The 15,542-nt window shown below is 39.7% G+C and overlaps 1 protein-coding gene across 5 annotated transcripts in view; it reads right to left on the bottom strand.

Moving 5' to 3' along the window:
- The window catches only part of SYT16 (synaptotagmin 16), a 323,819-nt gene that overhangs the window by 46,138 nt on the left and 262,139 nt on the right, over positions 1–15,542 (bottom strand). For all 5 annotated transcript variants that reach the window (XM_021062549.1, XM_021062553.1, XM_021062535.1 and 2 more), the window contains one exon: positions 13,247–13,436. In XM_021062549.1, the coding sequence (XP_020918208.1) occupies positions 13,247–13,436 (190 nt within the window). The remainder of the gene's footprint in view (positions 1–13,246; positions 13,437–15,542) is intronic.

Genomic DNA, 15,542 nt, shown 5'->3' with positions numbered 1-15,542 from the left:
AGAAAAGAAAAAGGAGAAATTACAATGAACATCACAGATTACAGAGGATCATAAGCAACTACATGCCAACAAAACGGACAACACGGGAGTTCCTGCTGTGGCACAGTGGGTTAAGAATCTCACTACAGTGGCTCAGGTCACTGCAAAGGTGAAGGTTTAATCGCCAGCCTGGAGCAGTGGGTTAAAAGGATCTGGCATTAACACAGTTGTGGTGTAGGTCACAGATATAGTTTGGGTTCAGTCCTTGGCCCAGGAACTTGCATATGCTGCAGATGCAACTGTAAAAAACAAACGAATAAATAAAAGGCAAGATAGAAGAATGGACAAATTCTTAGAAAGGTACAATCTTCCAAGACGGAACCAGGAAGAAACAGAAAATATGAATGGACAAGTACTAAAATTGAAACTGATTTAAAAACTTCCAAAAAACAAAAGTCCATAGCTGGATGGTTTCACAGGCAAATTCTATCAAATATTTAGAGAAGATTTAACACTTATACTTCTGAAACTATTCCAAAAAGTTTCAGAGGGAAGAATAGTCCCAAACTCATTCTATGAGGCTATCAATACTCTGACACCAAAATCTGACAAAGATATGACATAAAAGGAAAATTACAGGCCATTATCACTGATGGATATAGATGGAAAAACCCTTAACAAAATAACAGCAAATTGAATTCAACAGTACATTAAAAGGACCATATACCGTGATAAAGTAAGATTTATCCTAGTGATGCAAGGTGTTTGTAATATCCACAAATCAATCAGTGACACACCATATACAAATTGAAGAATAAAGACCATATGATAATTTCAATAGATGCAGAAAAAGCTTTTGACAAAATCCAACACTTATTTATGATTAAAAAAAACCCTTCAGAAAGTAGACATAGAGGAAACCTACCTCAACATAATAAAGGCCATATATGGAAAACCCACAGCTAACATCATTCTCAACTGTGAAAAGCTGAAAGCATTCCTGCTAAGATCAGGAACAAGACAAGGACATCCATGCTCATAACTTTATTCAACATAGTTTTGGAAGTCCTGGCCATGGCAATAAGAGAAGAAAAAGAAATAAAAGGAATTCAAATTGGAAAAGAAGAAGTAAAACTGTTACAGTTTGCAGATGATATGATACTACATATAGAAAATAATGCAGTTGCCATCAGAAAACTACTAGAGCTCATCAGTGAATACGGTAATGTTGCAGGGTACAAAATTAATACATAAAAATCTCTCACATTTCTATACACTAACAATGAAAGATCAGAAAGAGAAATTAAGGAAACAACCCCATTTCTCACCACATCAAAAAGAATAAAATATCTAGGAATAAACCTAAGGAAGAAAAAGACCTGTACTCGAAACTGTAAGACACTTTCGTTTGCTTGTTTTGCTTTTTAGGGCTACATCCATGGCATATGGAGGTTTCCAAGCTATGGGTTGAATCAGAGTTGTAGCCACTGGCCTATGCCAAAGCCACAGCAACACAGGATCCCCAAGCCTCGTCTGTGACCTACACCACAGCTCACAGCAACACCAGATCCTTAACACACTGAGCGAAGCCAGATATCGAACCCACAACCTCATGTTTCCTACTTGGATTCGTTTCTGCTGAGCCATGATGGGAACTCCTGTAAGATGCTATTGAAAGAAACTGAAGATGATATAGATGGAAAGATATATTGTGTTCTTGGTTTAGAAGAATCGATATTGCTAAAATGACTATAATGCCTAAGGCAATCTATATAGTCAATGCAATCCTTATCAAATTACCAACAGCATTTTTCACAGAACTAGAAAAAACATTTAAAATTTGTATGGAAATGCAAAACATCCTGAATAGCCAAAGCAATTCTGAGAAAGAAAAATGGAGCTGGAGGAATCAGGCTCCCTGGCCTCAGATTACACTACAAAGACACAGTCATCAAAATAGTATGGGGCCAGCACAAAAATAGAAAATAAAAATCAGTGAAAGAGGACAGAAAGCCCAGAAATAAAACCACACACTTAAGGTCAACTAATCTACAAAAGAGGAGGCAAGAATATACAATGGGGAAAAGACAGTATCTTCAATAATTGGTACTGGGAAAACTGGACAGTTACATGTAAAAGAATGAAATAAAAGCACTCTCTAACACCATACACAAACATAAACTCAAAATGGATTAAAGACCTAAATATAAGACAGATACTATAAAACCCTTGGAGGAAAACAGAGGCAGAACACTCTCTTGATGTAAACCATAGCAATAGCTTTTTGGATCCACCTCTTAGAATAATGAAAACAAAAGCAGAAATAAACAAATGCAGCCTAATTAAGCTTAAAAGTTTTTTCCACAGCAAAGGAAACAATAAACCAAAAAAAAAAAAAGAGACAACACACATGATAGGAGAAAATATTTTCAAATGATGCAATTTACAAGGGATTGATCTCTACAATACACAAACAACTCATGTAGCTCAAATAAAAAAAAAAAAGGAGTTCCCATTGTTTCTCAGTCAAAAGAAAGAAAGAAAGAAAGGAAGAAAGAAAGAAAGAAAGAGAAATTATACCTACGTTTTCTGCTGTAGCACAGTGGGTTAAGGATCTTTGAGATAGCATGGGTTCAATCCCTGGCCCAGCATTGTGGGTTAAGCATCCAGTGCTGCCACAGCTGTAGCTTAGGTTGCAGTTGTGGCTCAGATTCAATCCCTGGCCTGGGAACTTCCACATGCTGTGACACAGCTGAAAAAGAAAAAAAGAAATCCTACCCAAATTTAATAGTCTTCTACATTTTCTCCTATGAGTCTCTAGAATTTGTTTTTCACCATGGATCTTTGTGTGTGGTGTGAGGAAAGGATCTAATTATTTTTTCTACATGGAAAGCATTATTCATTCAATAGCTCATTTTCTCGCAGTTGATTTGTAATACAGTGTTGATCAGATGTCAAATGCCCAGCTTTAGTGTCTTCCCTAACTTGATAATGTTTATTACCATCATATGGGAATATGTCTTGACATCTTCCAGGGAGAATCTTTCTATCATCTTTTATTTATTTTTATTGTTTAGTGATTCTGAGCATTGTTCATAAACATTTTTATGTGTGTGTGTGTATATATATGTATGTATATATGTGTATATATACATAAATATAAATGGGATTTTTAAATGTATAATCTATAACCCATTTGTTCACACGAATGTTAATTGTAGATTTTTTCTGGTAAATAAGTATAGGTGTTTCAGTGGCTACATAGACCATGGGGATAATGTGATACATTAAACTACTGCCATATTAACGAGAGTTTAAATTCTTTCCAATTTTCACATATATGTATTATGCTACAAAGAACATTTATTTGCTTGCTTGATATATTCCTGGAATCTGAACTTCTAAATCAAAGGAAATGCACATTTTAAATTTATCAAGATATATTTCACATGACTATGAAAATGACTGTACCAATGTGTATACCACTGTCCTTGTAACAGACTGCCTAATGTCCCATACCTGCACCCAAATTACTTAATAGCAATCATTTTAATATCTAATTATTTGATCATTGAAAAACATTTAAAAAAATTTTATTGGGGTATCGTTGACTTACAATGTATTTGTTTCAGGTGTATTGTCTTTTATAAAACTTACTTATTTTAAGCTTTTGTTTGGTTTAACTAGCTCTTGAAGTTTTTCAAGCTCTGTTTTTTTAAAAAGAAAAATACACCAAAAATTTCTCTGGGGATCTTGGTTGGGACTGTACTGAATATATAGGTTAATTTGAGGAAAGCTGTTGTTTTCACAGTACACATCATTCTCACTAATGGACATGGTTTGTCTAGTTTTCTTTCTTTTAAAAATGTTGTGATTTTTTTCTATAATTTTCTTACTCATATTTTATTAATGTTATCCTTTTGCACCACAGGTACTATTACTTTTGTAAATAGCAATGCATTAAAATTTCACTTTCTCATGTCCCTGATGTAACTAGAAAACGAGGTTGTATAAAAACAATGATATTAGTTTAAGTTGGTAGATTTTCTTGTATTTTTAAGGTAGACATACTTTTTACAAATAATGGCAGTTTTGCTTCCTCCTCTAAAGTTTTCAATTTTTATTTGTTTGTCTTATTCTATGGAACTGCTTTGAGTTTCCAGTGTAACGTTGAGTAAAAATGATGATAGTGGGAATCCTTATTTCATTCTTGACTTTTAAAGGGGTTTCAGGATTAAGAAGGATGGCTAGTGTCTCTTTTCTTAAAATGCTCACTCTCAAGGTTAAGCAAATTCTCTTCTGTACCACATATTAGTTGTTGATATTTAGTACCATCTCCACCTTTCTAAACTCCTTCCTTTACCAAAGGGGCATAAAGCCTTAAAATTACATTCCCCTGAATCTCTTGCCAGTAAGATCCCAGTTAGATTCTACTAATGAAAGTGACTTGTAAGAGACTGGAAAGCAGAAGGGGAAGGGGAGCCACAAGCCTCTAGATCCAGCTGCAGGCATGTGTGCAGGCATCGGCAGGTGGCTAAGTGTGGTTTTTACTCACGGTCTTCAAATATCCTTCTGAGAATCATCTCTTTCATGTGCACACAGCTCAGATCATACTGGCATATCTCCTGTGATGCCTGTACTTTTGGATTTCCTGGAGAGAGCCTTCCTGACCTTTACTCCCCCACCTTCCATGCATAAAACCTGTAATAAACAACTTCTGAAATCTGACTGATGTACAGTCATTGGTAAGCTGAACTGGAATGTTACCAAAATAAAAACATGGGAATGATCACTGGCCTTGAAGGTGAGTGCCAAATGATAAAGAAATTAATATCAGGGAGGTCCTGCTGTGGCTTAGTGGTTATCGAACCCAACTAGGATCCATGAGAACTCAGGTTCGATCCCTGGCCTTGCTCAGTGGGTTAAGGATCTGGCATTGCCGTGAGCTGTGGTGTAGGTCACAGATGTAGCTCGGATCTGGCGTTGCTGTGGCTGTGGTGTAGGCCAGCAGCTATGGCTCCGATTGGACCCCTAGCCTGGGAACCTCCATGTGCTGCTATGGGTACAGCCCCAGGAAAAAAAAAAAAAAGGAAAAAATGAATATCAGAGGCTAGAAGAGTGGAGATCCATAATCCATACTATGTGATGGTAAAACGCCATCTGCTATCTCTCGGAAAAAAAGAGCATATGCCTAATGTTTGTAGTTCTAAGGAAACACTGAAAAACAGAATGTTAGAAGTATGTCTTCAGTACTACTGGCTTTGTTTGGGGGATGGGGAGAGGTGAAAAGTAAACTTGGGAAAGAACTGACTAAAGTGCAAGGAAAAAGCCAGAGTACTGAAACTCAGACATTTCTGTGCTTAGAAAAGTTCATTGCTTCCAGCCCTCCAAACGGTAAGAGATGGCTTCAAACAAAAAAGGCCCAGTAAACTTTCTCAAATGAATAACATGATAGTGATTCACATTACGTATCACATTCAGGCTGTAGGTTTCACACCAGATTTGGGCCATGTGACTGAGTTCTGAATAGTGGAATATGAGAAGTGATAAATATTGCCTTCACTCACAGCCATAGTCAACCATGCCCCCATCCCATCCCCTTCCAATGACAACAATGAAGGTCACATTTTGCGTGTAATAGCATCACCTCATTACACAGAAAGAACCTGTATGCCTTGGTCACAGCTTAGCGGAGAATGACCTGTCTAACCTGGGTCTGTGATGCAAGGGAGGAATAAACTTTTTGCTGTGTTAAGCCACAGACTCTTCAGAATTTGTTATTGCATCATAGCCTAACCTATACTAGTACACCTTTTATTATCCATCTGCTATAAGTTGTTTTTATCAGTAATGGATAGTGCATTTTATCAAAAGCTTCTTTTATAACTACTGACATGATCAGGTTTTCTCAAAAATAGGTTGGCGTGGTGAACTACACTAGCTTTTCTTAATGTGAAATCATTCTTGCATTCCTGAGCTAAGCTCAGTTTGTTGGTAATTTGTATTTCTTTTTCTTATACAGTAGGAGGCCAGACGGGCCTAATATAAACCACAGTATGTATGAGAGGATGTGAGGAGAGTGACAGGGAGAGATTGGGAGGAAGAGAAATCTAATGTTACATCTTTTACAGAGCAGTTTTGTCCCTTTATATATGGTCACCCCTACATTTTGATATATTTTATCCTTTAGTCTGCATTTTTAGGTTTTTAAACATCTCTTTCAACTTTTTACTGGATTAACTGAATTTTCTGTATTCTTTTTTTTTGTTTTTGTTTTTGTTTTTGTCTTTTTAGGGCCATACCCGTGGCATATGGAGGTTCCCAGGCTAGGGGTCCAATTGGAGCTGTAGCTGCAGGCCTACACTACAGCCACAGCAAGACCAGATCCAAGCCTCGTCTGCGACCTACACCACAGCTCACAGCAACGCTGGATCCTTAACCCACTGATAAAGGCCAGGGATCAAACCTGCATCCTCATGGATGCTAGTCGGGTTCGTTAACCACTGAACCACGATGGGAACTTTGAATTTTTTTTACTCTAATTTAGTCCCTCCACTGGTTTGAAAGTTGGATTAAGATTTTAAAATGTACACTTGATTTAATGTCTAAAAGGAATCAATACCTCTACCTTCTTCTCAAGCAACAAAATTATCTTAGAATCCTTTGAGTCCCATCTCCCCTTTGCATCCTTCATGCTATTTCTGCCTAGAATTTCATTTCCATGTTGATATAGTCCCCAAATAGTCATGCTTCCCACTCTTGCTGTTTTTGTTTTATGCAGTCTACACATGCTTATATTTACCTACATGTGGACTTTTTGTTGCTGTTGTTCACTTTTCTTTCATGCACGTCACTACTTCCTTCTAAGTTCAATTTCTTCCTGAAATAACATCAGTCAGTAGTTCTTCCATTGATAAACCCTTTCAAACTTTGTGGGAAAGATCTTTATGTTTCCTTTTCTTGAAAATAATATTAAGTTGAGAGTATTTTTCTCTTGAGCTCTTGATATTCTCCCCTTATCCTCAGCCTTCTATTATTACTGTTAATGTCTGTCCTCAGTCTGACTGTCATTCTTCTGCAAGTTTTCAAATTCTTTGTCATTCTTTTTTTTTAAATTCAGCTTTATTGAGACATAACTCATATACCAGAGTAACTGTGTTTTCTCCCCTGTTGCTTTTCAGATTTTTAACCTTGAGATTGTTCTGAGAATTAAATGAGATGATGTAAGTAAAGGAACATCACAGGTGGAATCAGTAAGTCAGGGCCACATAAAGATCTTCACAGAATTGACCTGAATTCTAACTAAGCACATAGTGGCTATTAATAAGTACTCACTATCGGGAACTGAAAATTGGACCAGGATTTTCAAAGAAGGTGTTATATCCTACATCTATTTGTTTCCGGGTAGTCCTTTTTCCTCTGCCCTTCATCTGTACGTGTACCCCCCACTCTGTATCCCACTTGTTCTTCAAACTAAGGCAGCTTGATTTGATTTTCTGTTTTTCCTTCCTTTAGTCCCTGCTATTGTGAATGCCTAACAAGGTTAATATACTGCTGCTGTAAGTATTGTCATTTGAGATGTAATTATCGCATGTAGCTAATCATGCACATGCTGAGAAGCTAAGGAACTTGTTGTTCGTAACTAGAGGGGACATCTTAATGACAGTTTTTGATGAGGACCATTATATGTGTGCATGAGCATGCGTACACATATAAATACATGATGCAGTAACACATTGTGGAGGATGGAAAAAGAGAACCTGACAATAGAATAGCTAACTTTTTAAAAAATGTAGACTTGTTTCAGTAACATTAGCTTGTTAACTTCTTTTAACAGGGAAGGAAATGAAATTCAGAGAGGTTAAATCAAATGTCGGGGCCATGCAGTAACTGGGTGGCAGACCCAGGAGAAAAAAAAAAAAACCCAACAGAACAGAGGTACTAGATTGTTAGTGAATTGCTTCCCCATGAAGCCAAATTCAAAAGATAATCAAAAGTTTCTAATTCTCAACGGTCACGGCCGCTTGCTTTTTCAAAAGCTTCTGTAAATGCATACCAGGATTTCAGATGTCTACTGGACACTAAAAAGTTTTTTTACCTGGACCATCTGCCATGTACAGATGTGGACACTATCCTTTGCCATCAGATTTGTAGACTAGCCTGTACCATCTTAACAGCAAGAATGACACACTGACCACATGTACTAAGTAAGATTTTTCCTTGAAAGTGCCTGGAATGGTTCTTGGAACATTGTTATCTGACTTGAGCTAAGACGAGCTCATTTTGTTGCCTTGTTTATGTGCAGTTTCTGATAGTTTCAGTAATTTTCAAATAGCCTATTTACCTTCCCTAGCACACCTAGGATTTGAAAAGACATATATTTATATTATACATGTGTGTATGTTTTTATATATATATTCAAAATGTTATAATATGGGCCTTTTCACCAGAATGAAGCAAAGAGAGAGAGATAAATGGAGGGAGGGAGGGAAGTAGATATAAAATCTATCTATCTATCTATCTATCTATCTATCTATCTATCTATCTATCTATCATCTATCTACCTACCTATCTGTCAGATGAATAGAGAAAAGGTTAAAGTTGGAAATAAAGAAATGCTCAACCACATATTTTGTCTTGGGATGGATGTGGTTAATGAAGTATGCTACAGAAGATGCCCTCAGGTTCATTTGCTTGGTACCCTGTCTATCCTATTTGAGGTTGAGTCAAAAGAATAAGGTTGGACTTTGAGATATAAACATTAAAAAAAAATGTAATGCCCATCACAATAACCTTTACCATGGCTAGACTCATGCTTCATTTTTATCCACTTGACCCAGCTGAATTGTTTCAGACCAGAATAGCTTTTTGTGCTTATTATTTTATAACTAAAACTTTCAAATATGCTGAAATCTTGAAATAATTATACAGCAGATACCCATATACCTTCACCTAGATTCTTCAATTATTATATATTTAGTTTCATCCCTGTGCTATGGACTGAATATATGTGTCCTTAAAAAATTCATATGTTGAGGCTCCAATCCCCAATGTGATGGTATTTGAATGTGGGACCTTTGGGAAGTAATTAGGTCATGGGGGTGGAACCCTCATGAGTAGGATTAGTGCCCTTGATAAAAGAGAAATGTTTTCTGTCTCTACCGTGTGAGGATACAGCAAGAAAATGTCTGTCTGAAAACCAGGAAGAGAGTTCCCACCAGGAACCAAATCAGCTGGCACCTTGATCTTGGACTTCCCAGCCTCCAGAACTGTGAGAAATAAATTTATGCTCTCTAAGCCACCCAACCTGAGCTAATAGAGTTTGTGTTTTCATGTATCTATGCATCTATCTATCCACCAATCCAGCATAGCGGTAGCCTTCATTGTTCTTTACCCCTAAACATTTCAGCATATGTTTCATTAACTAGAGTTCAATATTTTATGGTTCTTTTCTATTTTAAGGTAAATTTTACATGCAGTGAAATGCACAAAGCCTATTACCATTCAGTCCATTATGACAGCTGCAAACATCCACTTAACCTACATCCCACATATAGAATATGTCCATCACTCCAGAATATTTCCTCATGTCCTGGCCCAGTCCATCTTGATACTAATATCAACCCTGAAAAAAACACTCTTTTCCTTTTTTTCACTATATGTAAATAAGTTTTGCCTGTTTTAGAACTTCATATAAATGGAGTCATGAGGTAGGTACTCAGTATGTTTTTGAGATTCCTCCATGTTGTCAAATGTCTCAATTTCACAGCCTTTTCATTGCTGAATAGTATTCCACTACATAAATATATCTTTATTTATTCATTCATGAGGACATGAAGGCTCTTTCCAATTTTTTCATACTATCAATAAAGCTGCTACAAATAGTCTTCTTTTTTTTAAACTTATGGGTCAGTGCCTAAGAATGGAACTGCCAGTTTTTCAGCGCATGTTTGGTTGTGTAAGAAATTATCTTCTCCACAGAGCTATTATGATATTCTATACTCCCATCAAGAATGTATTCTCCACATCCTTACCAACACTTTGGAGAATCAGCCTTTTTGGTTTTAGCCATTCAGGGGGTAGGGTGTGGCAGAGACCCAGCTCTAGGTACTTCTGCCAGCTCCTGCCCATCAGGGCAAAACTTGCCTCTCATGTATCCTTCTCCACAAGGATTTATTGCTGAAGAGGGGAACTCACATCTCAGTGGCTTATTTCTTCTAAGACCCTAACAGAGGAGAGGAATTCCATCTATTATTCATCTGCCCATTTCTCCTCTCTCTTGCTTAGAAAAGTTTGAAATATCATAACAGTCATCTGGCTGGATCAAGCTGGCAAGTTCAAAGTTATCTTTTGTTTCAATATATACTTTGAGGCGAAAGATGCTCACTTCTAATGATTCCCAGCCTTTGCCTGTTTCCATCAGGATTTAGAATCTTCACTAGTCTAGACAGGAGAAGTTCTCACTACTTAGGTTCAACCTCCTTCCCTCAGGCTTCCCTCAGAATCATCCTTCACATCATCAGAGCCACCCTGCAAGGCAGGATGGGTGTCCCCTCTCTACAGAGGAGGTCACTGTCTGGGGCTGAGCACAGGATTGGTGACCCTCACCCGAGTTCCTCCCCTGGCAGGCATGTCCTTTGGGGTGGACTCTGACGCAGGGCTCTGGGCGCCCCTGCCCTCCCTCCAGCCTCACCAGGGAGATGTGTACACTCAGCAGTCTCCCTCCCCAACACCCCAGTCCAGGCCCATTCATCTCCCAGCTTGCATCCTCCCCTGTTTTTCCCCTCTTCCTTCCATTGCTACTCAGTCACCTCATAAAACTCTTGTTCCCTCACCCTTTCTCTCTCTTATTCTCTTCCATATGGGAACTAAAACTGTATCTGAAGCTTGCCTGATGACTGCCAAAGTCCTGCTAGTGGCGCAATGCAGTGAGACATAATGAAGAACCAATGTCGTCAACATCTCAAGCCCTTGAAAGTACCAAGAGGTCCCTTTCAGAATATCCACAAAAGAACCTTCTACTTTCTCAACCCCTCCTAATTAAACTGGCTTTTCCTCAAGTACCAGCATTCTATGTAAACAAAAACCTTTTGTCTTCACTATTGAGTTTCTGCTTTAATGAATAGCATCACAGCAATGTTGCCTTCTATTACTCTGGTTGCAAAGATACAGCATGTCAGCTACATTTTAAGTTCAATGGCAGCACTATCTTATGAAAAATCATGGAGCGGTTGCTCAACTGACTTCAACTTCTAGAATAAAATCACTTTCAAACTTAGAACTTGCTTTTTTTTTCCTATTCAGTTTTAAATATTTGTTCTAAAAATTTGCTCTTTGGCACATTTTCTTTTATATAGAAATGTCTGAAGACATAATAGCCATATTCTTAACATCACAGCTTTATATGTAGTATCCCTACCTAGAAAGAATATATTATTTTGACCCCATTTTACAGATGAGAAAACTGAGTCAAAAACCCACACCTACCAAGTGGCAAAGACCTGGCACCTTCTAGCTGATGCTTTCTTAGCCACCATGCTATCCTTCTCCCCAATATTGCCTGGCACCACCCAACATGCAAATTAAGCCCCACCCCACCTCCCACCCCAGCTTGGACTGGAATAGACCATGACTGTGTGAGCCACCTCCCCATCATTCTCTGAAGCTGCGCCATGCTCTTCCCCCCCACATTGTTCTGACTTCACCAAATCTCAGGGAGAGAGGGAAAGAGAACAGCAAAAGCTCTGAAGGCAAAGCAGTAAATACAGGTCTTTAGTAAATCCAGAGCTATTTCTTTAAAGCTATATCTAGAGAAGATATTCTAGCCATACAATTAATAATCAACACCTATTATGTATTTTAAATAGCTCTTACCTGGTTCTGAGTGTTGACAAAGATCATGGCTTACGCCCCTGGTTTCTTCTATTATCCAGAGTATGGACTTTCCTTACCAGTTGCTCTAATGGCTTTCATACAGATTGACTGACAAGATACTCCTGATTTGAGACATTGTGGGTGGCAGCAGTTAGAGACTAAAAAGAATGAGAGCCCAGATTTGGTTGTAGGAGCTGACCTTTCCTACCAGCTCGGTGGGCTCTTCATCTGAAGCTGACATGTGAGGCTTCTTGCAGCCTGTCATGTTGTTACTGACTTCATCCTTCCTTCAGTTAGACTTGGTGCCTCTGGTGGACCTGCTTAATTACCCTCAACTCTACCCCCTTCTACTTTACCTTCTTGGACTCAAAAGACTGGAAATTCAACAGCATTTTCCAGACTCTCTTGCAGCTAGAATTCTAGATATTAAGTTAGGTTCCTCTGATTGATGTGCTTGCATGAGATCCATGTGGTGAAGTGAGGCAGAAACTATCTTTCCTCCCTTTCTGAGGCTGTTTCTGCTGATAAGCAAGATCATTAAAGGTGAGATAATGGTTTAGCAGTATGATTCCAAGGTTCAATCTCCAGTTTCTTGGCTTTTGAGAGGCAATTTGGGCAGTTGGCAGACAAACTCCCATAGCTGCTGCCCATTTTTATTCTGGCTTCCTGGGCCCTGGCCACAGCTATGGCAGTATGTCTTGAGGTCTTCTTTCCAGGGGTGATCTCAGAAGCAGTAGCTCTCCTGGAGTCAGGCCTGGATGGCCCAGATCTTCCTGATCTGCCTCCTCTGCCATCAACCACATAACTACTCACATTTCTTGAATGCTCACTGTGTGTCAGGCACTCTGCTGAATGTTCCACAAAAATCATTTTATTTACACCTCAAAACAACCCCTGAGGAAGGTACTATTAGTATTCCTTTGTTGCAGATGAGCCTACTGAGACTCAGAAAAGAGAGGCGAATTGCATAGGACCAGAGCAAAGTTAGCAGGTCAATGAATAGAGCTGGAATTAGATTCCAGATTTGCCTGGCTGCAAAGATTGAGCTCTGCCTCTTCAAAGGTACTTGAGGGCCTGGGACCTATTAACAGATGTTAATTGTCCATACATGTTATGTGGCTGAAAAGACATCATTTTTTCCCCTTTAACAAGACACACATAGAAGCTGATGTATTTTGTATCAAGATGCATCCAGATCTCAAAGAAGCCTTTACTCTAATTAAAAAGAAAGGCATTTGAAACATCCAGAGGTATCGCTTTGTAAAAATGTGTCTAAGTCGTACCCAGATCACTTTTATTGTCAAAGTTAAAGAATGAAGATGAAAGTAGACACAGCCTTCTACCTTTCCCTGGGAAGGGGAGGACCAGAGCTGGGGTACAAGCAGGCACTTACCAGGAGCTCTGTTAACAGAGAGGTTTCGGAAATGGCTGCCTTTGATCATTTCCACGGATAATCGCCCCGTTGTGGCATTGTATGACAGTCCCACTAACAGCTCTGGCGCCCCTCCATGCGACAGCGACTGCGTGGATGAAGCACTGTCACTGTGAGAAACGGCAGATGGGCTGAGCGGAGACTCTCCACCCTGGAGGGAAGAACAACAAAGGATCCATTGGCCCAGCCACACTCCTCTCCCTTCCAGAAAGCCCATATTATGTTTAGGGAAACTGCTGCCTGATCTCCATGGCTGCCAAAGGTGGCTCGGGGCGCACTCGGTGTGAATGCTAATGGGCCTGGGTTGCGCAGTCCTATGCAGGACCCCCTGCACTCCAAGCTGACATATTTGTTTCAAGAGCTGTCTCCATTTCCTATTTCCTTTCTAAAGACAAAAACGGACCAAGTTGTTATTACTAGTGTAAATCAAACCCTCGAAGATACATGGAGAGCCTTCAGTACATCTAATATAGACCGAAATTCCCTCCTGTGTAATTTGGGCTGGAATGTTTCTATGGAACCCATCCACTGAGGGCATGAGTTTCGTTTATGTTCTCTATAGTTTCTTGATGAATGTTGCAATGCAGGAAGCATTTTGTCTTCCCTGGAAAAGAAATGACCACTGGCCGTCTACCACCCTGTAGAACATTTGGCCCCTCGTTCTGCTTCTTAAGGTTGCCGGGAATATGCCAGATGCTATGCTTTCTCCTCCTAGAAAATGAATTATATTGAAAGTAAGCACTTTGCCAACTGTTTAATGAGGAAGCTGACACACGGACTGTGGAACCTGGGGACCTTGCAGGTGCCAAGTAAGCCTAGGGAGCCCACGATTTCTGCCTTGTCTGCAAGGGTGTGCTTCTCCAAAGCACCCGCCTCCATGCACCAGACACATCAGGAGGAGGAGAGCAAAGCAGATGAAGACAATGACTCTCACTCGAGAAGCACAAGTGGGAAGGGGCCACAAGGGGCAGACTGGCCAGTCTCCCAGAGCCACCGCCTCCTCTATCAGATACAAGTTAGGGATTTTGCTCAAAACTTTCTTCTCAAACATCTGCAATCACTTCCTAAAAGCTCTCATTAGGAACCTCAATAAATAAATGCATTGGAAGGAATTAAATATTCTTCACATCTTAGGAAAACATCATGTTTACCAAGCTATGGGCACCCTGTAGAGCCTATGTGGACTTTCATGGAACACAATTAGTAAACTATAGATGGTTTGGGTAGATGTCTTATAGCTCCTGCTGTCTAGATGATGATAATCCGACCATGAAACATGGGCTTAGTTTGGGGTAGAGGCCACCCCTTCCCCTGTGTTTCTGCAGAAATGTTCACTCTGGCACCTATCTCTGGATACTAGCCGCTCCTGTCAAATTCTGAATCCTTAAAAATCTCTCAGCCACAGTGCATAGCCCAAGGTCTAGCTTATAACCACACTCAACAAATAACTAAGGAATGGGAGAATTTTTACCTTCGAGGTTCTTTCACATTGACTCACTTCCTTCACTGAACTCTGTGCCCCCAGCAGAGAGCATAGGGCCTGGCTCAGAGAAACTGGGGTGTGATGATACCCATCCCTAAGCTTTAGAGTGCAGGGTTCCTCTGACCTCCTGTGGCCTCTGTTTCCTGGGATTTCAGATACACTCTCCTCAGAGCTTAAGAAAAAAGAGGGATTTGAAGAGGCATGAGACATGATCTGGGTTATTATTGTTGATCTTTTTTTTTTTTTTTTTTGGCCTTTTTGTCTTTTTAGGGCCACACCCGCAGCATAAGAGGTTCCCAGGCTAGGGTCCAATCGGAGCTATAGCTACGTTACAGCCACAGCAATGCAGGATCTGAGCTGTGTCTGTGACCCACACCACAGCTTGTGGCAATGCAGGATCCTTAACCCACTGAGTGAGGCCAGGGATCAAACCCTTGTCCTCAAGGATACTGGTCAGGTTCTTTAACCACTGAGCCATGATGGAAACTCATGGGTTATGTTTTGAAAGGCTCCTTCTGGTCTCTGTGATGGGAATAGGCTGTAGTGGGCAAAGGCAGAAGCAGGGAGATGACTAGGAGGCCATTTCAATAATCCAGCAGAGAGTCGGGCTAGGGTTGAATTTTCAAGCCAACTCCTGTAGGATTTTGGGTGGAAAGAAGTCACGAATGACTTCTAAGATTTTTGACCTAAGTGACTAAAAGCATGAGACTGCCTTTAGCCAAGATGTGGGGAGACTGCAGGTAAAACAAATTTAGTGAGGCAAAAATCTGGATT

The sequence above is a fragment of the Sus scrofa genome, chromosome 1 (genome assembly GCF_000003025.6).
Source record: "Sus scrofa isolate TJ Tabasco breed Duroc chromosome 1, Sscrofa11.1, whole genome shotgun sequence".
Lineage (NCBI taxonomy): Eukaryota > Metazoa > Chordata > Mammalia > Artiodactyla > Suidae > Sus > Sus scrofa.
Note: the sequence above shows the minus strand (reverse complement) of the source record. Positions and strands in the feature narration are given on the sequence as shown.